The 27,648-nt window shown below is 34.1% G+C and overlaps 1 protein-coding gene across 1 annotated transcript; it reads left to right on the top strand.

The window, feature by feature from the left end:
* The first annotated feature begins 24,166 nt into the window (after positions 1-24,166).
* LOC145134592 (tubulin beta chain-like) lies at positions 24,167-26,369 on the top strand. Its single transcript, XM_079069431.1, has 3 exons — positions 24,167-24,661; positions 25,144-25,413; positions 25,492-26,369. Exons 1-3 carry the CDS (start codon positions 24,268-24,270, stop codon positions 26,169-26,171), a joined length of 1,344 nt encoding a protein of 447 aa, XP_078925557.1. The 5' UTR covers positions 24,167-24,267; the 3' UTR covers positions 26,172-26,369.
* Positions 26,370-27,648: the final 1,279 nt, after the last annotated feature.

The raw sequence follows: 27,648 nt of genomic DNA, 5'->3' as shown, positions 1-27,648 counted from the left end.
AGTTTTTTTTGGTTTTTTTTTTTTAATAATTTTGGTTATTTATGGTTTTTATAACTTTTTTTATGTTGATTCGCGTAAATAAAATAATTATATTTACAAATATAAATAAAGAAAATAAACATAACTTTTTTATTTACACAAATCAAAATAAAAAAAAGTTACGAAAACCATAAATAACCAAAATTAAATAAAAAAAATCGAAAAAAACCAAAAAATATGAATAGTGTAAAATATATTAATATATTAGAGTATTTTACAACTTTGGTGTTTGAGTTTTTGTTTTTTTGTTTTTCTATTTTTCATTACTTGAATCAAAATAAATAAAAACAATAGAAGAATAATAAATAACTAAATATATATATATATATATATATAAACAAAAGGTGAAATAATGATAATGATAAATGCAAACATAAAGTTGCTAACGATATTAACTATGGAGCATCAAAGTAAAAAAAAAACCATGACAACATTAAATTAAAAAAAAAACATTAACGTTTCATTTCATAATTAAGAAAAAAAAAGGTTTCGATATGGTTTATCGAATTTAAGTTTATTTATTTGAATCAAAATAAATAAAAACATTAAAAAACCATAAATAAGTAAAATTATAAAATAAAAATAGAAAACAAAATGTCAAAAAGATAAAAAAAATTATCAGGTTGTTGAATATATATATATATATATATATATATATATATATATATATATATATATATATATATATATATATAGAGAGAGAGAGAGAGAGAGAGAAAAAAAAAGAGAGAGAGAGAGAGCTAGGTTCAAGTATTCTAACTAATTATTGTACATCTATCGTATGTTATGAGAATGATAAATAAAATATGTTGTTTGATAATATAAATACGTTCAATCTTACATAACTATTGTCATTAACATACATTCTCACTAATTAAATCATCTATAAGGTTATTATACACTTACTATTATTATTCTCATTTCTGTCAGAATGTTTTATTGGGTCGTATTTTGTCAGAATGAAAATGAGTGAAAATCGATGTATGAGAACAAAAAATAATAATAATTAACGAGAATGCATGAAATTGACGATATTCTTGTAAGGTTGGACGTATTCGCATTGCTAAACAACTTATTCTCTTAGTAATCTCATAGCATACGATAGTTGGGGGATACTTGGTTTAAAATGTGCATGACCACGGTCATGCACATTTTAAACCAAGTATCCCCAACTATATTTATAACAACTTATCTACTCGAACATGCAATCTTATTTTTAATGTTCAGATTGATAACCAACTAGTGTAAATGTTGTGGTCTATAACAGGTTTAAGGTTACAACTTATATGGTATCAACATGTCGTCGAGGTGGCACTCATGTGACATTTAAGTCACTAATTTTTTATATAATTTATTTTAAATTAAATTACAAAAATGAAAACTTTAAATAATATTAGTATTCACCTAAAATAAGTGTCATTGGGGATAACATGCACAAATCAAGAAAATAGTCCAAAAGAAACTAAAATAAAACCACACCATGTTGTAACACTCACCGGTTATTCATCTATATGTGATTGAAACGTCGGATATGGCATAGGGGATCAGGTTCAGAGTCGATGGAGGACCGAACTATTCTAATTATTGGAAGCAAAAACCAAGCTTGGAACTTCAATCTTATATGTCTAGAAGAAAGACAACATAATGTGAATGCATAACGACTACAGGACCGAATAAAGTGTTGGGGAAGAAAAAAGATACATATTACCCATGATCAATAACTTATTCCTTTTCGTTGTATCTGACATATTATATTTCTAAGATTGATATGAATCGATATCACCAACTGCGAATGTGGGAATACGACACTTAAGATAAGATATTGTCATTTTGAGTTTTTTGTTGTGTTATTCAGGCTAATTAATGTTCCAACAATATTTATATTATGTTAATCGACATCAATTTTATTTACTTTAAAAGCACTGTTTTGAAAACCAAATTGGATCGGTCGGTTGGATTAGGAACCGGTTCGGTTGAATATAAAAATCGGTTGTTTTCAAAACAATCAAAACAAATACAGATCAACCCTTAAAAATGAATTTTGTAAATATAATATTTAAATTTTCATAAAAACTAAAAAATATGGGATCTCATAACCTTTATTGTGTGCTAGAATGAATTTAGTAAATTAAATAATTATCTAATTAAATAAAAATATATATTAAATTATTTCCATAATTTTATGTATATTGAATGATATCCATAATTATAATTTTCTTTTTATGGAAACTAATTAAATTCGTTATTAATGTCAGCAATAACATTCTTTCAGAACGAATTCGCGTCTAGGTTTTTATGTATGGGTTCGTTTTTTGTTTTAGGACTCACTCACTTAAAATACAATAAAATTGCATGGAATATGAAGAACGAGAGTGTATTATACTAGAATACACTCTCATTCTGCTAGAATACACTCTCATTCTTACAGATACGAATTCATTCTGAAAGAATATTATTGTTAGCATTAATGACGAATTTAATTAGTTTCCATAAAAATGAATTATAAGTATGGATATCATTTAATATACATATAGTTTTTACTAAATTTTTATTGGTGCATTCTAGCACACAATAGATGTGAGAAACATTTGAACCTACCTACACACACACACACACACACACACACACATATATATATATATATATATATATATATATATATATATATATATACTAGCTGTTTACTCGCGCTAAGCGCCGGGTGCAAATAGTTTTCAAAAACTAGATCCGAGATGACAGCTTGTCATGAAGTTTAGGGGATATTAATGTCATAATGTTTAGGTTGAAATGGACCGATTCATTCAATGGGAGCGGGGGAGTCATCGATTTGATGCAGTGGTTCGAAAAGACCGAGTCTGTCTTCGAGATCTGTGCGTGCCCCGAAGCAATCAAAGTCAAATTCGCAGCTCGCACTTTCTCCGGCCGGGCCCTTACTTGGTGGAACGGCCACGTTAAGTCACTGACGCTTACAGTGGCTAACTCGATGAGTTGGGAGGACTTGAAGGTAAGGATGTTGAAAGAGTATTGCCCAAGGGGCGAGGTGCAAAAGCTAGAGCAAGAACTGTGGAACCTCAAAATGACAGACTTTGACCTTGCAACCTATACCGTCTGATTTTGTGATCTAGCACTCCTTTGTCCCGCTATGGTCACCCCGGAAAGCAAAAATTTGGAGCGATACCTCTGGGGATTGTCCCCCCAAATTCAAGATAGTGTGTTGGCCTCAAGACCAACTACCTTTGAGAGTGCCAAGGAATTGGCACAACAACTCATCGACCATCGTGCCAGCCATGACACTACGATAACCACCCCGGATCAAGCAAGAGGAGGAAACAACAAAAGGAAGTTATGGGACAACAAGAAGGACCAACCAGCCCAGGACTTCACTAAGAAGCAACAAAGTGTTGCTGTTCATGCTGCCACGACCCTCGCCACACCAGCGCCCGTAAAACAATACGCTGGAACCCTTCCGAAATGCAACGAGTGTAACTTCCATCACACTGGGGCTTGCCGAGAGATGCATTGCAAAAATTGCAACAGAAAGGGGCACACCGTCCGTTTCTGTAAGGCACCAGCACGACCCATCAACCAGGTCCCTGGCTTTGGAGTAAGCCCAACCTGTTACAAGTGCGGCGAAACAGGACACTTTAAAAGGGATTGCCCAAGAGCACGAAATACCGGTGATGGTGGAAGGGTGCTCGCGATCACTGCAGGAGAGACCACCCAGGAACCACCCGTAAATATCAGTACGTGTTTCTAACATCGACGTTTAAATTCTAAATTTCTTTTTATTACTAAAACTAACATCGATTAAAGAATGCCAACCATAAATCTCGAGAACACGTCAAAACCCAAATAAGTCTTACCTTCTATATAAAAATGCAGGGTTTTTACTAGTGAATCTATGATGGCTAGTGTAAACATTATAGTCATATATCATTAAGATTCTATGGACTTAGAATGTGTGATTCTGCCTCATTTCCTGTTCCTTGTTTGGTTGTGGGCTTAAGGCGGGGTCACCCATCCGAATGCCCTTGCAATCTTAATTATATACGACTAGTTTACACCAAGCGATTATAAAAGAACTGGTATGACTTATAATGCAAATTTCGTCACAATTTGTTGAAACATTCGTAATACTAGTACTCACAAATTACATTATAAAATATTCATAGTGGTAATACCAAGGATAAAACAGGGAGCATAAAGGCACACATTGAATACACTATCATCCCAAAACAATAACTCCTTTTAAATTGACTCAGCTCAAGTTACAATAAGAAATTCCAAAGTCGTCAATTAACATCAGGCGGGTTGGTCCCCGCCATATCAATTCCTTGTACTACGAAGAATTCCCCCATCTTTCCTCCAAATTCTTGAAGTCCCAGTCGAAACGCTAATTTCGGGACGAAATTCTTCCTAACGGGGGGATGATGTGACAACCGTCAATTTTGGCCAAGTCAAAGTCAACTAAAGGCAACAAGTCAAACCGGTCAACTCATCTAACCCTTGTATATTAGGGTTTCCATTATGTTTCTTATTGAACAACTCGCAATCTTAATACAAAGTATCACTTAGAGTTTTCACGTGTTCGGAAATTCTAAACCCTAATCAGGGCAAGTGATGAAACTACTCGATAAAACATTATTCCTTAACCCTCGGGGGCATATAACAATCATAACAAGACTTAACGAGGTTTACAAACCTTGCGTTTCAAAGCCAAACACTCAAAAAGGTCACAAAAGAAGTCTCTCCAAATCTCTTTCACTCTAACTCTCCCAAAACTCTCTAAGTAGAAGAAATCTCTCCAAGAATGTGAAATCTCTCCCAAATCTCTCTCTGTATGAGAAATCTCTCCAAGAATGTGAAAACTCTCCCAAATCTCTCTTTGTATGAGAAATCTCTCCAAGAATGTGAAATCTCTCCCAAATCTCTCCAAGTATGTCAAATCTCTCCCAAATCTCTCCAAGTATGTCAAATCTCTCCCAAATCTCTCCAAGAATGTGAAATCTCTCCCAAATCTCTCTCAAAACCTCTTTTGATTTTTTTGTAATCATTTGGGTCATACCGACACTTGACTTGGTGAAAAACCATTCGAAACGGGATGATACCTTGGAAAATAGCCTTTTAGGGCCGAAGTCTCTCTATAGGGACCAAACCCTCCTTGAGCCGAAGCCCCAAGAACCAAGACCGAAGTACCTTTGAGTAGCCGTAGCCATCGGACCGGACCGGATCTGCTGAGGACCGAGGCTGATGAAGACCCGCACTGCCGAACCGAACCCGAAACTGGAGCACCACATCCGACCTTCGCCTGCGGTCCCTCCTGACGAGTCCGCCTGCGGTACCTGCTCGGACCAAAGTCATTTCCCCCTCGGATCCAATTCACCAACCAAACCACCACTGTGGATCTAAGGCTGCTAAGACCGGAACCACGCCCTGACTTCGGATTTTCCACTTTCCACCCGGTTTTCGACCACGACTCCGTTTTAAGCCCATTTTTAATTATTTTAACGAGGGATTTTCACCTAAACTTATATTTTGACATATAAGGCCCCATATATTCATAAATTCAGCATATTTTTAGGGAAATCCTTATTTAAGAATAAAATCTATTAAGTAAGATCTTGTGGTGGAGTGTTGACTTTGCCTTAGTGTATGACACAAGCAACCACCCCCATGCCCACTCCATGACCAACCATTGTCCTTCCACCATAACTGGTCACTTCCATCGTCCTTCCCATCATTTCTTCCAGCCATACACTTGAACAAAAGATAGAATCATCATCTCTCCTCTCTCATTTTCTCTCATTTCCACCAAAGAACAAACACCTTTCTCTCTCACTTCTCTCTCTCTCAAATTCGAGATTCAAGGGCTGATCATCAAGTTTTCTTTCACTTTTGGTAAGTGATATTATCTCCTTATGATTATTTCACTTTCTTCTTCCCAAATCATAGATTACTTACACAAATTTCATCACATTTGTGTTAGATCTTCAAATCTTCAAGGCATCTCCCAAGTGTTATTGAGTTGAACACTCCTTTTCTCCATCATCCATCGACTGAAATCACTCAAGGTGAGTTCATAACCCTTCATTTTCATGTTTTCTTCAAGTTTTAGGGGGGGGGGGAATACAAGTTAAAACACCAAGAACACAACTAAACTCAAACAACAACTTTCATCAGAAAAGTTGAGTCTTATTCACGGACTGTTTTGACTATCTTAAAATTAATATCTTTCAAAACTGTTTAATATGCAAATAGTTCAGCTTCATATCTTTAAAATGACTACTTGCATATCTACATACGATTTTTCTACGATTTATGGTGATTTTTACAAAACTGCCTATCATTTCAGAAACGAATTCGGACCAGTCTGTGAATATGAACATTTTAACACAAGTTAAAGACTTCTAAAAATCATAATAAAAATTATGAATAAACTAGACATATTTTGTGAACTCTCAGAATTTACGGATTCAGTTTTTGACTTCGTATGATTTTTCTATAATTTTTCTAAAACAGTGTAGAAAGGTCAAAATCTAGATAACAGCTTATAATTTTCAACACACTTTGTAACATGTTGAGCAAAGTGTTAATCTTTAATGACTTCATATTTTACATGTGTTTCTTGTTGTGGGATAATTGTATAACAGAAAATACTCACTGAATTGTAAGAATCCTCCATCATTATCAATAGTACAAAACAAGGCATGATAAACATATTTATATTTTGCTATACATTCGACGTACATAGAAAAGGGTGCTTATACACCACAAACAAACATACTAAACTATAATAGGTATAGTTAGGTTGCATATACATTACAAACATTTTGATAGACTATAATAGGTATAGTTTATGTTCATTTACATTACGAACTCATTACAAAAGGTTTTCAAACAAAAAAGGGTACAAATACAAAGTATCGGATTCATACAAAGAGGGGTACAAAAACAAAATATCAGATTCATATAAAAAGGGGTACAAATACAAAGTACCGGGTTTATACAAAAAGGGGTACAAATACAAAGTACGAGGTTTTCATACGAAAAGGGGTACCAATACAAAGTACCGGTTTCGTACCAAAAAGGGTACAAATACAAAGTACCAGGTTCACACAAAATGTTTTTTATGATATTAAAACTATTTCATCTAGAATTGTTAGACTTCAGCTATAATTGCTAAGTGTATATGCTAGAGTTATATAAGAATCTAGTCATAATCGACTTAGAATTGGTGGGTCCGCCTTATTTCCTGTTCCTTGTTTGGTTGTGGACCTAGGGCAGACCCATTATATTCAACGGTTTATTTAACTTAAATTTTATATAACTTATATACACTGGACGATTATAGAAGGAATCTACGGGTCCTTCTAGGGTTCCTTATCGCATAACATAGGAGCATTCATTCCACACTTAACTAAGAAAATATTTGATTTTCTGGAAATCATACTCTATCGCTTTTACAAGGAAAACGGTTTCTTCCTCAAACAAAATTCTTATGAACTCACCAACTTAATTGTTGACACTTTTCAAAATTACTTGTATTCTCAGGAAATCAGTGAAACAGGAAAACATCAACACTTTGAAGATGGGACGTTAAATCGTCAAACAGTTTATTTTGTCATCATAATGTAATTGATTTTGAAACATGTAAACATATACTATGGTGTAACCTTTTCAATTATATTTATGATGGTTGTATTTACTTTGAGCACTATTATACTCGTTGTTGTGATACTTTACATGAAGTCCTCCACCCCCGAACGTTTCCGCCATCCTTGGTTTGGGGGTGTGACAATTCAGAATTCACTAAACCTACCATTGTAGGAGGAACATAAGCATCTAGTTTTATTTCTAGCATTCAACCCAATCATGGGATGAATGCAAAAAATAGCAATCGACTTTTATTTCGTTATCTAATATATCAACCTACTTTGACATAGCAAGAAATCGTAATGTACTTTCAATGCTAAATGATAATAAGTTGTTATATTAGACATTAAAGTACATTTACAGTAATAAGATATAGAAATCAAAGTATGATGCTATATTTGACACAAAAATGAGAGTAAGTTGCTAAAAAAACAGCAACGCCAACCAACCCACATAGGTGCTTAATGGTTGAAATTTGAAATATCTTAGGAAAATGAGTATTTGAAAATATGAAAAAATATTTGAAAATTTGAAAATTTTAATGTAATTTTTGAAAACTTGAAAATTTGATTTTTTTTAATTAGATATTTAGTTTAATAAAATTATCATTGATTCTGTTGTTGAAAATAATATAAAAAAATTATCTAAGTATTTGAATTTTTTAAATTTTTTGTTAACTATTTAAGTAGTAATGTTCAATTGTATTAAAAACTAAATAATCAAACAACAAACTCAAGTTTTAAGTCGGTCTGTTGCGATTTATTACATAGGAACTATTTCTTTAGTTATGTCTTGCACACATGGACCATTTTTATAAAATCAAACGTGACCATTTTTCAGTTGATAGTGTTGAAAACTAATATTTATTATGAGATTCACACACCATATACTGTTATTGTCCTAACATTGCATATTATGATATTAAAATAATAATAATAAACCATTTATCTCATTTTTAAGAATAGAAGCAGCCAAAAATTAAATACATTAAAATTAAACAAAGATATGTTTTTCAAAGATAAGATAAATTATAACATATTTAGTATGTATAGATGGGTCTATAGCAAAATTATCTTACACAGTAATGGAATTAATAAACCTACAATCCTTGTAGATTTATGTGATTATGTCTCATAAAAGAATTTTTTTTGTAAGGTGGCTAGATATAAAATTTGACAATCCAACTTCTAACATGACACAACTAAATTGGTTATAAAAAGATGGGTCCTGACTTGATAAGGCTTGAATACATTTTTGGATGATTTTGCCATTGCTGGTTGATACATGGCTAGACAGATTTGCCTCTGTTGTTGGTGATTTTGAATACCGAAGAGGTTATTTTGGATCTTGGATTTAGCCTTGTTGTACAACTTTTCCCCAGAGCAACTAATGTCTCCCATGTTCTGTCTTTCCCATGAATTGGACAATTTTTGCCCTTTTCTTATGGTGTTGCTATTAATCTCCAATCCACTCTACCTGGAATTGGACAAATTCTCCCTCAAACAACTAATGTCTACTTTACTTGAAAACATGGTTGTTATACTTGGTTCTGCATATAATAAGACCATAAAATTAGCGTAAAAGAAATCACAAATAGATTAACTTTGACGTTCATTATTTGGTTATAACATCCATCTCATTTAAAAATATGAAAAAAATTAATCCATATCACGATAGCTTGTTGTAACTAGGAATTCAAAAATTAAAATTCTAGGATGGCTTTAATGATTCAAAAGGATCAATGATTGTTTTTTCAATATAGAATTGTGATTTTCTGTTGCAATCTTTGAGCCTCGGTAATTTGGACTAAACATTGTAAACATCAAAATGAATGGGGGACATCTATCTATGTAATTATATTAAAAGTTATAACTCTTGATTAAAAATATAAGAGAATTTTATATAATTGTTCTATGTGGTAACTGTTTTTTGTAGTTTTGGTATAAGGTTAAAATAGTAATTTTAAAATTAATACAACAGGTGAGTAGTTAAATTTAACAATTTAGGACCTGTCGCCTGATATGTCATATTTCACTTGTAATGGATGTTGCCTGATATGTCATATTTCACTTGTAATGGACATGTTGCGTGATATAAAAACAAAGGGTAAACATTAGTTATCTTTTTCTGTGTGTCTATATACTTTTTTGCATTTAGTTAGTAGATATTGCTTGATTACACAATCATACATAGTCATTTGTTCTCGTTCACATGGTTTATTTAGTTAAAAACAAAACAAACGTTGGTAGGAGAACTTACAGGATCATAATTGGTAATTGCATAAGCCTGTCCCAAACTGAATTACTGCATATAACTTCCAGAAAGGTCACTAATACCATATAGGGGCAGAAAGGTCATTAAGCAACAAAAATTACTTCTTTTCAATATGATTCATCAACGAAACCAACTAATGATGAGAGCTTACACGACACAAATGTTTGTTACCAAATTCACCACTCCTACAAAACACAAAGTTTTAAGAAGCATCTAAAATAAATCCATATCTTACATACCTTCCAGGGGAAAAATGTCATTAATCACCCAATTAGTTAAACTTTGATCCATTGTAGCCAACATCTATGTTAATAAAGTCAATCTAAAATCAATTTATGATATGCAACACCTAGGTTAGAAATTTGTTAGTTAATCTTATATTCGTAAAGAAACCAAATACAAAAAAAAAAATGAAAACGAAGTAAATAGAAATCACCCACATAAAGGTTAAATTTATCAGGTTCACTATTGTATAGATGAACAAGGGGATACCTCTTGATTTGAGAAATTTTATTTCTTAGTTGATGGCTTGGGTAGAGATACAGTCTGTAACAAAAAAAATTCACAAAATTAACATATTTACAATTTCAATTGACGTTCTTGGTGGATCCGGTGTTGGGTTTTATACGCATCAAATACACTCTAAAACTAGGCAGCGGAAAAATCGAAACAACGATATACCTAAGTGTACATGCATCATATGGATCTGTGGCTTCATGCTAATTACATCAACCCTGGGAAAAATAAAAACAAAGAAGAATACATACCTCTTATGTTGCCCTTGATCTCCATGCTTGAGATCTTGAACATCCATGAAGTTGCTTGGATGAAAGGACCCAAACCAGAATCCCTCTAATGGTATCACACCCAATGACACCAAAGAGTAGAATAAAAAAAACTAGGAGAAGGGTCAATTTCACAAACCCAAAGGGATTAGAAATTGTCCCTAAGAGGGGGAGGAAGAAGGGTTGGCGAAACTTCAAGCCAATGTGCAAGGAGGAATGAAATCCCTAAGGCCCTATTTATAGCCTTGGATGCCTCCTAGGGTTTAGTACTCCTTCCCATGTGGGATGGGAGCATAACCACGAAATTTCACTCCTTTCCCATGTGGGATGGAGTGATTTTCATCCAACCCTAATCCTATAAAAGTTCTGGAACATTCCTGATTAACCAACTATCGATTAATGAACATTCAACCCTTTAATTAATTAAACTATTAATTAATTCCCATAATATATTTCCAAAATATATTTCAAATTAGTTTCTAATTAATTATTAACTATAATAATTAATAAACCAATTTCTCCTTTATTTATTCTACTCAATTTGGGTATTGAGGGCAACCCAAAAGGACCCTGCTATTATTAGAAATATGACCAATAGTTAATGACCTGGGACATTATTCCAACAGTCTCCCACTTGGACAAGTCATCAACTATACGAGGACCAATATTTCTCAATAATCAACAGAGAGTTAGCCATCCAATGCAACTACCGAGCTCTTGATCTAATCAAGATTCAGCCCTTAGATAAGTAATCAACTATCCCTTCGTTCTATGATATATGTATGAATTCGAGACATGGATAATGGTCAATATCAGAATTCAAATTTATGTTTCCCGATATAGATTTGTGACGACTGCATCTGACTACTAAATTGAACACATCAATTCCAGTCAGGGCTTGGCCAAGCACTTTAGATGTCAGCACCAAATCATCGAGGGGCCCATAGATATCGCTTCTCCTATTAAGGCAGAAGGAACGAATAAACTTCGACTACATAGTTTTTGTCTATTTCATCATGTTACACATGGACATACCCTTTATAACTACCAGTTACGGTTAGCATTGGAGTAGACCAATGCATAACAGAATCATAGAGCAAAACCCCACATGTATTTAGGTTTGAAGAATAGAAGATATCATCGTCTTAGAATTACTTGTGACTGAATCCATGAAGTAATCTCTAAGCGTAGGTTGGTCCAATACTTAAATATCTATTAAGCACTCATGAGTGTTAGCGCAATCACTATGCTATGTCTAATCAATATAGACAATCCACCAATACTCATGACAGTCTTGAATCATTACTTACTTTCAAGAGTATGTGTGGACGTTTGAGTAAATTAATACTCGGGAAGTGGGTTCCAAACATGCAAAAGTGAGAACGCAATGATAAGCTAATTGAAATGACCGAACTCCATCATATATTAAGATCACCACTTAATAATCGCCAAGTCAAATTAAACTTATACCGCTTAAAGTTCTCGGGTTTTTAAAACAAACCAAACTAAGAGTGTTTAAGCCAATTCATTTACAAATCTAATGCCTCTCGACTTTGTCTGACTGTCAGACATGGTCAATGACATCGACTTATGGAATGGATCGACAAGATTATCTTTCGATATGAATCATTGACTATGATGTCTTTACATTTGACTCACTATCAAATGTGTTGGTACTTACTGAGTATGTTTCATGTGATCTCGTGTGACTTGGGATCCATACTCGAGGTAAGTTCACCCAAAGTCACAAGAAACTTCATAAGGACCATCAATGATTGAATTTCAACAAAGATGTCACTAATGAATCTCTTTCAGTCGCATTGTGCACTTTGCAATTTAACCAACTGCAATATACTCTAAGTATGTTAAATCCACTATGGTGTATTACATGGTACTCTTTCAAGCTAATATATCACCATTCAGTAAAAGCACGAATTCCGACTGCGAACGGAATTGCCTTTATTAGTGCGGAACTTACTATCAAGATCATCTCTTCTGTCCTCCAAGGACACTTAAGAATGTTCTTGATCTTGATTCATTGATTCTTGCCAAATTGATCTAATCAAACTTGTCATGCTCAAGGCATACGAGTCATTAGATCTAGTACATGTCATGACATTTATGATCGATCCCATAGCAGAAGCATGTGGGACACGACTCATTTGCTTTAGCTCAATAGTAGAACTAGGACATTAGCATTGCTCAATGTCATGCCAGCCTAAACTCCTTTTTGAGTTCTACATGTCAAGTTTCCTCAACATTCCATGTACTTTGGCTTAATCCAATGAATCACTTTGATCTATCTCCATAGATCCTTATTATGTACGTGTGTTGTATCTCCCATGTATATCATAGTGTAACAATTCCCATACCAAGCTAAGCTTTTACACTTGCTAAGTTAGAATATAGTTTCCTATGAATCGTACATAATCTATGTACAACACAAGGATGACTACAGTGCTCCCACTAGAACTGACATATATATGGACTATCTATGTTTCTCGAAATTCAAACTCCTTGAACTTTTCTCATTGAAACAAAGATTCCAATTACTCCCACTAGCTTTGACATATGTATGGCTCATCTTTATTTCTCAAAATTCAAACTCTTTGAAATTTCTTATTGAATTAATGATCCATCTGCGAGATGCTTATTTCGGTCCATAAATGAACTTGTTAAGCTTACACATCCTTCAAAATCTATCATGGTTTAATTATGTGTTTGTTCCAATCTATGATTGTCTCTACTTGAAGATCCACTTTCACTTAAGGGCTAAGTTCAAGTGCTTGATCTACCAAATTACAACATACATGGATTGAATCTCGCTTTCCAATTCCTCCTTATATGTTGTAGCCTTTAGGGCCTACCATAGCTTCCGATAGCTGGTACACTCTACCAGTGACTCACATACCTTAGTAATATAAACTCTTATATAACAAGGTGTATGACGTCCTCTATTAGATCTATAAGAAAAAAAGTGGAAATATGTCAGTTTCCTTAATAGCTCTTTCAATTCTAAATTGAATGCCATGTCCAACTTTAGGCTCTTCGTTGGTTGACTCTTGAATATTATCAAGATCAATGTGGCTCCCACTATCCTTTGAGCAACATACACTTTATTCTCATAAGGTTGTTAAACAATTATCCAAAATGCTTGATGGGCTCTCCAATGAGATAACACATCTCTATTCAAAGTTCTAGATCGTCGAGCGCTTCACGACGAGCTTAAGCCTCATAATCGTAGAATTCCATATATGACAGTGAGGATAGAATCCCACTTCACATATCATATAGTGTCTCAAGAACCTACTTAGTTGGCACAAGACCAAAGGACTTCTTGTAACACTATTCATGGTACAATTCACAAATTGTTAGTGTGCATAATGTGACTCATCTAGTACAAAATCAATGAACGATTTGTTTCTCTATCCAACTAACACTTTATAGTGGTAGTGTTTTGGATGGAGATAGATCATGAAACTCTTTCATGATCACTTAGATGATCGATAAGGTTTTTAACTGAGATTCTCACTATGAGTGTCTCATCCTATTGCCCAGTTGATTCTTAACCTTGCTTTATGAGAGCTCTGAACACCTAAAAGGTTCCAGACTCACATTCATATGAAGTTGGTCTCACCATGTATCGTGGTTGATCTGAACGGTCTATTAGTGTGAACTAATTCCAACAGATACTCACATCACCCAGTGACGTATTCATCATCTATCTTGATAAACAAGATTTGCATTTATCATAAGACTCGAGGCCAAATGATATCCAAAATCCGATCCAACTGGATATTTGGTAATGCATTTCTAATTTATGTATCCAAGACTATGATTCCACAAATACATTTCACCTAAACCTTTGGATGTATTTGAATAAGTACATATTGTGATTAATCTGAACGATCCATTCACAATAATACACCTTATTCAAATATTTGAATCAACTTTGAGCTATTGTTACTATACTAGTTTCATAGTATAAACAATTTCAAATTATAACACCATAGACTACACATTTTGAAAAGAGTTGTCTTTTGATCCTATGAATGTAGCAAGGGCTTGACATTCATGATCAACTTATCTTCTCCATGTTTTAGTCTTTTTACTTCATTTTAGTAACTGCACATTCTTGCAAATGTCAGTACTAATCCTTAGTAAAATACTCAAGGTTTATAAGTAATGTTATGACGACATTATAAATCCATATATTTGATTGAATAACAAACATGGAGGAACTAGTTATCTTTTGATCCAATGGAAAGTAGCACGGGCTCGTGATCCATGATCAAATTAAACTTCTTTATGCTCCAGTCCTTTCACCTCAAATATACATTTGGGCAAGTTTGATTTCTTAGTCCTTTTCTTGTTATGGAAACAAGCAGCTATCAGAACATGTCTTAGAATAAGCCTTCCTTTGTCCTAGGTATTAGGGCCTAGATTAGGTATACCCACACTAATCGCCTTTTAAACCGTGGACAATTGGCTTTCTTCTTCTTGACACTTCTATTCATAATAGTAAAATATGGGAGTGTTTTGAAGTATGAGTTTCTATGATTGGCCATGCTAGTTCCAAAAGGAAACCTCAACATGCTACACAACTCCTTAATGGATATTCCAAATTGTTCATATCAAAATCATAATGAACTGATCATATGTACATGTTAGCTAGTCGACTAACCATAGTCAACTCCTAACTCAAGGAAATTTCATTTTACTTCAATATGTCAATTTACAACGTACATTTGATAATTGCTCTTTCTAACAATTTAGAATGCAATGTTTAAAGTAACCTAGGAAGAGCTTTAATAAAGGCATGATCTTTCCTTTCGTTTATGAGAACTATTCCCAAAATACGAATTTGATAAGATTGATCATCCTCATAGCTAATCCTCTCAAAGGTTTATAGCAGTAGATTTTAGTGGATAGGGTTATAGACATCATTCAATGAAAAATTCCATTATAGTTTGTTTTACTTATCCTTAGAAAATAATCACCCTAAATAAAATTATTTTAGAAGGCTAGGATCCATATTTGGCTCCATGATGTGTAAAGGGATGCCGTAAACACACCATAAAATTATTTAGGTAGGCAAAGCCCTTTGCCAATTTCGATCACTACGAAATTCCTAGATCTTTTGAGATTCATTGACTATCAATGGCATGTTAATCTCGGATTATGTTCATCTCAAATTCAATGACGGGGTCACTGCGGATCATTGAACAGATGGTGAATCGACCATACAAAATCGCATGGTCCCCGGCTCAAGTTACGCTTGAGATTCGCGAGTTCCACATCATTCTCTACCTATACTCTCAAATTGACGTGCCGGTTAACCACGCGAGCTCCATCAACAAGTTATAAAGAGAATGTGCAACTTTTATGGGTAACATAAGATTCACATTAAATAGATTGAGAATTAACCTTGCAAAATCGCATGGCCCCCGGCTCAAGTTACGCTTGAGATTCGCGAGTTCCATATCATTCTCAACTACACTCTAGATTGATGTGCCGGTTAACCACACGATCTCCACCAACAGAATATAAAGAGAATGTGCAATTTTAATGGATAATATGAACTCACATTCTATTAATAAAACGGGATTTTGTTTTATACTTGTATTTAGAATACTTTTAGATTGACCATTATCACTATCAAACCCTTTCGGTAACTCTATTCTCAAAATGCAATAGGGCAGTGAGGGTGGTAAGCGCGAAGCATATTAAAAACCGACCTCATTAGGAATCAAAGAGACCTCCTCAAAACCCCTACATTAGAACGGGTGAGCCTAGTCGAGGTAAGACTCACAATCAATATTTAAACATACGAGGGTGCATGTTGTAACTTTCTTATACATATAATAGACACAATTCTAATATATATAGAAACAAGGGGTAAATTTAAAACTCTTTAAATTTAGTTGTCTGTTATTAATTCTAATTAAGTGCGAGGACGCAAAATAAACCATGAGGGGTAATATTCAAATTTATAAATCCATATTATAAATAATATTAATGATTTAAATTCACTATTTAAATAATTGATAAATATTCAAATTCAAATAAACACATTTAAATAATATATATCAATTAATAAATATTCAAATTCAAATAAACATATTTAAATAATATTTAACCATTTATCAAATAAATATTCAAATTCAAATAAACATATTTAAATAATATTTATCAATTTTCCAGATTCAAAAACAATTTAAATTTGGTATTTATCCATATTTAATAAACCTTCATATTCGAAAAAATGGCAAAAATCTGAAACCCTAATTTCTGCCAAGCTCACGTCGTGACCTCCTTGTTCACGTCGTGAGCTACGACTAGGGTTTTTATCAATTACGAATTTTTCATCTAATCTTCTTCCATTAAGTTTCAAACACGTTTTTACAGAAAATATGGACATACGGTGAAAGTAACCATGAACCAATAGCTCTGATACCACTGTTGGGTTTTATACGCATCAAATACATTCTAAAAATAGGCGGCGGAAAAATCGAAACAACGATATACCTAAGTGTACATGCATCCTATGGATCTATGACTTCATGCTAGTTACATCAACCCTAGGAAAAATAAAAACAAAGAAGAATACATACCTCTTATGTTGCCCTTGATCTCCATGCTTGAGATCTTGAACCTCCATGAAGTTGCTTGGATGAAAGGACCCAAACCAGAATCCCTTTAATGGTATCACACCCAATGACACCAAAGAGTGGAATAAAAAAAATAGGAGAAGGGTCAATTTCACAAACCCAAAGGGGTTAGAAATCGTCCCTAAGAGGGGGAGGAAGAAGGGTTGGCAAAACTTCAAGCCAAGGTACAAGGAGGAATGAAATCCCTAAGGCCCTATTTATAGCCTTGGATGCCTCCTAGGGTTTAGTACTCCTTCCCATGTGGGATGGGAGCATAACCACGAAATTTCACTCCTTTCCCATGTGGGATGGAATGATTTTCATCCAACCCTAATCCCATAAAAGTTTTGGAACATTCCTGATTAACCAACTATCGATTAATAAACATTCAACCATTTAATTAATTAAACTATTAATTAATTCCCATAATATATTTCCAAAATATATTTCCAATTAGTTTCTAATTAATTATTAACTATAATAATTAATAAACCAATTTCTCATTTATTTATTCTACTCAATTTGGGTATTGAGGGCAACCCAAAAGGACCCTGCTATTATTAGAAATATGACCAATAGTTAATGACCTTGGACACTATTCCAACATCCGGCTACACCCAAAACCATAAATTAAGATAAAAAGAAGTAAAGAAAGACATTGAGTGTTTTTGTCTCTTTGAACCAAGTTGGAAATAGGTTATCTGGAGGAGATAGATTTAGCTAGCAACTGTAATATCTTTATATATTCCTCTTGTATGGGTGGTTGAAGAATAACTCTATATATTCCATTTTATCATCAAACTTGCTTTCAAAAGAAGAAAGTGTTCCATTTGGTAAATGTGATCCTGTAAAAAGAAACAACATATAATCAGCTCCATTTAGCATCTAGCATATACTCATTCACAATTTTGGTTTGAATAAAATGTCATTAACATGATACCATCTCAATGGGCTTTTGGATTGTTGATTATTTCAACAAAATCTTTACGGTGAACAAAAAACAACCATTGTTAAATAACTGGCCAAAGAAAGATGTTAGCACTAAAAGTTTCAATAAGTTTTATGGTCTGAAACAGAGTTTACCTGATCATTCAATAGAGAGTAAAATCTATGAGCTTTGGTCGAGCTGCAAGCAAAAGAAAAATCACAGCCAAAACCAAACTCTAATTATCAACATGATAAAGGTTATTGTATGAAAGACTACCACAAAAAATATAAAAAACAGAAAATAAATAACAAAATTTGAAGACAACTGCAGAATCTACGACCAGCAAAATGTTTAAAATTTATACCTTTAATCAAACTAAAAAAAATGCAGGATTGGCTCCAGAAAATCACTACATAAATCATTTGTGTGTTTGAGTGATAGAGAAGAGTAGCAACCATGTCTAGGGTTTAGAGAGAAGTGTAACGAATGTTGTGGGGTTTTCTGTGATGGTGGCTGAAGGCGAACGGGGAGGAGGTTTCGATTGAACCGGTTCTCTGTATATCAAATTATTAGGGTTTGAAAGAGGAAAGAGGCGGTGTGTAGGGAAGAAGGAAGGTGGTTAGGGGAGCCTATGGAAAGTAGAAGGCATAAGGAGATTTAGTACAATTGTGGTATGGTGGTAGTGGTGGTGTTGTTGGCGGTGGCTAGTGGTTAGGATTCGTAGGCAATGAAGAAAGCTTATAGAGAGAGAGGAGGGAGTGAATCGTAGAGTCTGTGGGGGTTGAATTTTTTGAAGGGGGGTGTGTAGTTGTGATGTGTGTGTCTTTCATCACACCAGCGCAATGATGAAGGTCGCTGGTGGGTGGTTCGACCATGTAGAGGTGGATACAACAGTGATTTCACAGAAGCAGAGTTGGTATTGAGCAATTGTCGCCGATGGGTGGAGAGAAGGAGAAGATGGGTGTTGTTGGTGACGACGGATAGGGTATGAACGGAAACAAAAAGATTATTCAATATAATTTATGCAATCTATTGTGAGCAAATGGTTTTTGTAGGCAACGACTGGGGAATGGTGTTTCATGGTGGTGCAATTCCATTTACCAATTATAATGGGAAAATTATGCAAGGAATTCAAATGAGAAGAGCAGGTCAAAAGCCAAGATATCTGCCTAGATATTTGCCAAGACGTTCGTCAAATGATCGATGAGGGGCAACACCATCTTAATTCTTAACCAAACTGAGAGAGGAGATGCCTTATAGATTGTATCACTCGTTGACCGATTCAATCGGCTAAATGTGAGGAAATACCAATTCAATTTGACTGATTCATGGTTTAGAAGAGTAGAGATGACCCGACTATAGTTATTGGCTTTTTGACTTTAATGACCAAATAAGATTTGAATGCATAAATTAATTGTACATATAGCAGTATGATTTGTACCTCTTAAAATTCAGCATTTGACCAAATATATATATATATATATATATATATATATATATATATATATATATATATAGAGGTATATTTTTGTGAGAAAAATGAAAATAAGTTATAGCTAATCATTTGTATTTTTCAAATTTATTTGATTAAATTATTAAAATAACTAAGTACCATTTTTAATTAATATGAAACTAGTAAAAAGCTCGCGTGTTGCCGTGGGTTTGTACGTGTTTGCTAAACTAGAGACATTTTACAAAGTTTAAACTTTAGGGGGTCAATGTAACAAAATTTGGATTTTCCGAATAAAGTGTGGTTATATTATGACATGATTAGCTTCAAAAATAGAAAACCATGCAGAAACCTTACTTGGAACCTCTGATATCTGAATACCACTATCATCCATCAATATATCATTAAAAATCTGCATATAAATATATATTATTTAGTAATTATAAACATCCAAAACCTGACAAACCATTATTAACGACATTAGGTTTTAAAGGAGACGTATGACACCAAATCTTGTCATCCAAAAAGATGAGACAAGATGATAGTGAAGCTTACAGATAAAAACATAGTATGGTATACAAGCGGAGACCATAATCGCAACATACTTTCATTTTTTTGTTTATTATAACATCTTATGTTCATTTATTTCCACTATACTACTGCATTCCAGATTTTTCCTTTAAGTCTACTATTTTAAAAAGAAATCTACTAAATACAACATTTTAAACAGTTGAAAGTACAATGTTATTTATTAAATTGAAACCTAAATTTTATAGCAAACAATGCACCTTGTTATCCTCCATCAAGAAGTTTGGATCTCATCTGATGGTGATCTATGGTGCTACATCCAATCATAATATGTCAGGTGGCAATATCGGACTTTGTATCATCATGGGGTCCCGGAGTAGAACTTTTCTTCCTCTTTTTCTCAAACTGAGGCTATTTCGCTTTTAGATTGTATGAAAAAAGTCAATAGATTTGTAATAAAAACCTGCACAGGAAGTAGAAACATTAGTATCCTTCACCTCAACACTCTCAGTTTGGCATGATTGTTCAGTCTTAACCGAAACTAGCACAGGGGGTTGGCCATACTGAGCAAGTATTTCTTCCTCATTGGTTTCAAGGGGTGGGGTATAATTGACATTGAAAGGAGGTGGAACACCGTGATACCCTAGACCCTTATTTTGATTATCTTTAAACTTTAATTGTTTTTCAATCATGGATGCAACTACCTCACTCGACACATCAAATTTCCTAAAGTTGAATTCAACATCTTTATATTTATCTTTCAATGCATCAAGTTCGACATTTAATTTGGCAATTTCCTTTTTAGCATAATTGCAATTTACACATTTATTACTATATTCTTCTTGAAGTTTTCGGAAGTCCTTGGTTTTGTGCCTTCCTAAGTATATATCCTTCATATTTAAGGTCATCAATTTTCCTTTTTTAGCAAATCATGTTGATCACGATACAGTTTAAATTTAGCTTCACAAGACTGAGAACATGAAGCTTCATCGACCTTGGTGTTTGAAGAGCTCATTGTTTACCAAAAATACCCTTTAACTATAAACCTCAAAAGTCAACATTAAAAGTCAAATTTAAAAGGTCAAACTTAAAAGTCAAACCGAATAGTCAAACTTAAAAAGTTAAACTTGAAAGTCAAACTTAAAAAGTTAAACTTGAAAGTCAAACCGAAAAGTCAAACTTAAAAGGTTAAACCGAAAAGTCAAACTTAAAAAGTTAAACTTGAAAGTTAAACGAGAAAGTCAAAGTTGAAGGTCAAAGGTTAAACTTGAGAATCAAAAGTCAACTTTGAAAGTCAAATATTAAAAGTGAAAGTCAAACGTCAAATTTTAAGGTCAAAAGTCAAACTAGAAAGTTAAAAATCGAAAGTCAAAGCTTTATGCAAAAAACGGGACTTCAAAATTCGAAAAAATGAGTTTTTGGCCGAAAATGCAAGGCTTCTTGATCCTTATCGAAAAGATTCGCACCAAGAGGATCTGCTGACCGAAAACGAGACTGAAAACCTAAGACCAAACACGTGGACTGAAAACCTGCGAAGCTGCGCACCGAAAACCCTCGCACGCTCCACTGAGAACCTCGTTTTCGACCGTAAACTCGCTTCTGACCGCAAACTCCGAGACGCGCCACCGAGAACCCTCGCTTTCGGCTGTAAACAAGCTTCTGACCGCAAACACCTCGGAAACCCTAGCTGCTGACCGAAAAATAGTCGCCGAAGTCTCGCTGGGAACGAGCAAAAACACGATTTTTCAATGTTTTTAGTGCAAAACTCGATCTAAAACTCAATTTTATGAAGAACACGAAGAACAAACACCCAATATTTCTTCAAAAACATATCTAGAAGAATGAGTGTGAAATTTTTTAAATATAGATTAACATACGCATTAAAAATAACTTGCATAAACGTATCCAATAATAAAACCAATTTACTGAAGCATAACCATAAAAAATTTAATGACATTGCAACTAGTCTATAATAACATGTTTGTCTGAATTTGCTCGGGTATTATCTTTCGGAGTTCTATCTGCTTTAAATTTAAGCTTTAACATCCTTTCCGATTCTTTTGTAATTTTATAGGTGACTGTGCTTGTTTATTATTTATTTTAATTTATAACTCAACATCCTGGTTTTTTATTTGCAACAATAAAATCTCAACAACATTTTAATACATTACTGCAAAACCAACTTTTTTAACAACATTTTAATAGCTTTTATCTTTATCAGATGCAATTTTGAAAGATTATATAAATGAAATACAATTTATTCGTCCGTAAAACCCATTTTTTTAACAACATCCACACAAATTTGTTTTTAGACTAATAGGGGTTATTAAACAATGTTAAACACAAAAAAAAGTAATAATCATTTTTCATTCCGACTTGTTATTCCGAAACATTATTTCAGACCAAGTTCTTCTTATTTTGGAACATAATTCCGGACCAAGTTCTTCGTATTTCGGACCTACAGGACCTTTCCGGATTCCTTAGAAAACAAAGTTCCGGACTAACAAAATGGTCCTAAACACACTATAAGATACTTACATGCACCTCATACATGTACAACAAAAAACATACAAAAAATAGATATTCCGAACTCGTTCATTGTTTTCCGGAGTGTTTGAAAACTCAAATGCAAGTAACTTAAAGTAACTTAAAGAGTAGAAGTCACTTGATTTGACGAATCCATGCTGAAAAGTAGATTCGAAATGAAGGTAAAACGAACTTTGGAATTGCAGAATTTAGGGGTGTTCGTTTGGATGGATCGGTTTGATCCGATCCAATCAAGTGAATCCAAATTGATTTCGGTTTTCAAAACATGGATCCGAATAGTCCAAACTAAATTTAAATCCGATCCGATCCGATCCAATTACAATTCGGTTGGATCGGTTTTTATAATTCGGTTTTCAAAAACCGAAACATTTTAAAACGACAAATAATTATAATATTACTAAACTTTACACAAGAAGCAAAAACAAATTACTTAGTTGTGATTTGAAATTTATAAACAACTAATAAGAAGATATATTATAGTTAAATATTTTATAGATAAAAAACTTTTGAGTGAAAATGCGTATTAATGTTTTTTATCGGGTGAAACGTTCCTATTTGAAAAAATAAATTACACAATTAATAAATAACTATAGATATATATTATAAATAGATAAATAATAAATGTTTATTCGGTTTTTTTGGACTATTCGGTTCTTATTTTATAAACCAAAACCAATCCGAAATCCAAAATAATAAATCGTTTTTTCTTGAAAACCAATCAAAAAATCTGAATATCCGAACCAAATAGTCCAATCCAAATTGTTCAATTGGATAATTCGGTTTTATCCGAATAGTGAACAGTCCTAATAGAATTCGAAACGCGTATTCCGGGTTTTTGTGTGTGAGACCCATATATATAACATGAGGCTACAGTAGTGAGCTTGAGCTAGATATTCTGGTTCAAAATGGTACATTCCGAACCAAATGGTTAGTTTAAAAAAAATGATTAATTTTGTTAACTAGAACTCAAACTATGGTTTCAATTTCCCAATAATTATCCTTATAAAAAAGTTTATGCCATCATTTAGAAAAATATGTCGACAATAAACATACAAAAAATTACACAAAAATAATATTATATCTCCTTAATATTCTAATAATTAGTCGAATCATCACCTAATATAGTTTAAGTTCAAATGTCTTACTCGTAAAAGAAAATAATTACATCGGTCATCAACCATTTCAAAATTTAAATTAAGATTTTGGTATAACCTTTTAAAATATATTGTATACTATTATCTGTCTCCGTAGATCTATACGTATACAAATCTAAATACGTATATACGGTTCTCCCTATATAAAAGGTCGTACTGAGAGACTGCAGACATCCCTTCTGTTTCGATCTATATCCAAACCCTATTTCCGCTCCAGTAACCCTAATCCTCTCTCTCTACTCTTCACTCACACTCGAAAATGCGTGAGATCCTTCACATCCAGGGTGGACAATGCGGTAACCAGATCGGAGCTAAGTTCTGGGAGGTCGTTTGCGCCGAGCACGGTATCGATGTAACCGGAAAGTACACCGGAGACTCCGAACTCCAACTCGAGAGGATCAACGTTTATTACAATGAGGCCAGCGGCGGAAGGTTTGTTCCACGAGCGGTGCTCATGGATCTGGAGCCTGGTACGATGGACAGTCTCAGATCTGGTGCCTACGGTCAAATCTTCAGACCTGATAACTTCGTCTTTGGTCAGAGTGGTGCTGGTAACAACTGGGCGAAAGGACACTACACCGAAGGCGCCGAGTTGATTGACTCTGTTCTCGATGTTGTTAGGAAGGAGGCCGAGAACTGCGATTGCTTGCAAGGTATACATACATATCTATCTATGTTTATTTGTGTTAAACATTTCTGTTTTGATTAACTAATCAGTTAGAAATGATAGATCCATAACATTTGTTGACGAATGTCTCTGTTAAATATCTTCACATCAAATTTAAGTTGGTAGATAGTTCTTTCAGATCTATTTATCGTTTCCTGTATATAAAGCGATAGATCTACGAAATGTTTGTTAATCTGGTAGGAGGCATTTGATGTACTCAAATCCTAAGACATTATCTATATATGGCACACTTCTTTGTCAAAGTGTTGGATCTCATTTTAACTTGTTTCATTTAGATAGATCTATCATTTTTCATAGTAGCGTAAACGATGATAAATATGATGAATAATCTCGTTACATTTTTTTCTTCAGAGTCGGTTATAATCCTTTTACTGAGACTTTCAGATCGCAAATTAAACTTATTGCATCCTATTTACCATTTCATATTAACATTTTATAATTTTGCAGGTTTTCAGGTGTGTCACTCTCTAGGAGGTGGAACAGGATCCGGAATGGGAACACTTTTGATTTCAAAGATCAGGGAAGAATATCCCGACAGAATGATGATGACCTTCTCTGTATTTCCTTCTCCCAAGGTCTCAGACACTGTTGTTGAACCTTACAACGCCACATTATCTGTCCACCAGCTTGTTGAAAATGCCGATGAGTGTATGGTTCTTGATAACGAAGCCTTGTACGATATCTGCTTCAGGACACTCAAGCTCACAACTCCAAGCTGTAAGTTCTCCAAATCATAACTTTCTCTATCTTCTTTAATTAACCTCTACTAAAAATCTTAATCAAATATTACAACAGTTGGTGATCTCAACCATCTCATTTCTGCAACAATGTCCGGAGTCACATGCTGTCTAAGGTTTCCAGGTCAACTCAATTCCGACCTCCGAAAACTCGCAGTAAATCTGATTCCATTCCCTCGTCTCCACTTCTTCATGGTCGGATTCGCCCCTCTCACCTCCCGTGGGTCCCAACAATACCGTGCTTTAACCGTCCCTGAACTCACCCAACAAATGTGGGACGCTAAGAACATGATGTGCGCCGCCGACCCCCGCCACGGCCGCTACCTCACCGCCTCCGCCATCTACCGTGGCAAAATGAGCACGAAAGAGGTGGATGAACAAATGCTAAATGTTCAAAACAAGAACTCATCTTACTTTGTGGAATGGATCCCAAACAATGTGAAATCAACTGTTTGTGATATTCCACCAACTGGGCTAAAAATGGCGTCTACTTTCATTGGGAATTCAACTTCCATCCAGGAGATGTTTAGGCGTGTTAGTGAGCAGTTTACTGCTATGTTTAGGAGGAAGGCTTTCTTGCATTGGTACACTGGTGAGGGAATGGATGAAATGGAGTTCACTGAAGCTGAGAGCAACATGAATGATTTGGTGTCTGAGTATCAGCAGTATCAGGATGCTACTGCTGATGAGGAGGGAGAGTATGAGGAAGAGGAGGAAGAGGCAGAGTATGAGGGTTGATTGGGGGTGATTGGTGAAGGAGACTAGACTCTATTATGTGGTTATTATATTGTTTTATGTGTGAATTGTCTTGTGGTTGTCAACTCAACTTCCATTTTGAGTTGGTTTGTGAAAAATTTGCAAGAAAGCTATCGGTTTTGCTAAACAGTGTGGGTGTAATTCTGTTTCTGGATTATAACTAGTACTCGTTTTTGTGCTTGTTTTGCCCCCCTATTTTAGGTGACATTTGTGTAGATGGTTGTGTTCTTTCACTTCTTTACCTCGCTAGCTTTCTTCTTTTTAAAATCTTATTTCTACTGGTTTTGAGAGCTTTCAACCATGCACTCATGGTTTTCTATCAAAAATTTGCATGAAACTTTTATTGTATGCATACATCCTGTATTTCTGAATTTGGGAAAGTGGATTATTACATCATGGGAGGACCACTATACTATACATTTTTATGATTTCAATGCCGTATTTTCTACTCCATAACTCTTTATACATCTCATGATTTCAATTCTGTATTTTCTACTCTTCCAAACAATTTTTTTCTTCGTAATTTTAATTTATTATCTCGTAATTACTCAGTTTTTTCTTTAATATATAATAAATCTGACACTGAGAGCTTTGTTTTTTTTTTATTTATATATAATTATTATTAAAAAGTTGTGTCGTTGCCGGCTAACAAAAACTCAACACCTGAGCAACCAAAATACATCTCCAACCTTGGGTTGATTCTGTGGTCCCACATATTTTCAAAGGTTGTCCCATCCATCGTTCTTTTCCTTCTTTGTGTCCACCCTGATCTGGGATGGTCATCCTCCGTTTTCCCTCTTTTCTCCTGACTAGTTCCAATAAAACAATGTCCACGATAGTGCTTGAAAGGGTGGAGACTGAAATTCAATAAAAAAATGTATTGGGTTTAAAATCCAAACATGCTTTCTATAAAGAATGTGTAGTGAAATCCTATAAAGAACGCCTTATTCAAAAGTGGACATACATTGGGGACAACTATTCCTGATGAACTATATCTGCTAGCTCTCGTTATTGTGTTGGTTAAATAGAGGTATTTGGTTCGAAATATGTATATTACTAACGTGTTTTTTTAACATGTAAAAATAAGAATAATGGAGTGTATGATCTCATCATATTTAGCACATAATGTATTTTTATATTATTCAATTTATATGTCACATGCCATGGCAACTCAGACATTATTGTGACAAGTAAACTCAGACATTGAAGAAAGCGACTTGGGTGAAGAAATCAATGAAAGGGGATCCAACCTTTGTGCTGGATGATGAGTTGGATGACAAAGACAAAGATGAAGAATATACACTTCAATCAAAGGTGCCAATTAATGCGTTTCTTTATGAATTCTGCCATCACTGAGGGACTGCATAAAGGAATGAAGATGGAGCAATTAAATAGGAGTATTCTGATTATGAAGGAATTAGAAAAAGGAAATGGAGGATGATTCACTAGAAGTTAGTGC

This window comes from Lactuca virosa, chromosome 8, assembly GCF_052849685.1.
Source record: "Lactuca virosa cultivar CGN04683 chromosome 8, Lactuca_virosa_CGN04683_v6, whole genome shotgun sequence".
In the NCBI taxonomy this organism is placed as follows: domain Eukaryota; kingdom Viridiplantae; phylum Streptophyta; class Magnoliopsida; order Asterales; family Asteraceae; genus Lactuca; species Lactuca virosa.
This window is presented reverse-complemented; position numbering and strand designations above follow the sequence as displayed.

Excerpts from the sequence above, each read along its gene's own strand:
- LOC145134592 (XM_079069431.1), top strand. The coding sequence starts at position 24,268 with ATGCGTGAGATCCTTCACATCCAGGGTGGACAATGCGGTAACCAGATC. Across the intron at positions 24,662-25,143 it reads GAACTGCGATTGCTTGCAAG|GTTTTCAGGTGTGTCACTCT; the intron begins GTATACATACAT and ends ATAATTTTGCAG. Across the intron at positions 25,414-25,491 it reads CAAGCTCACAACTCCAAGCT|TTGGTGATCTCAACCATCTC; the intron begins GTAAGTTCTCCA and ends ATATTACAACAG.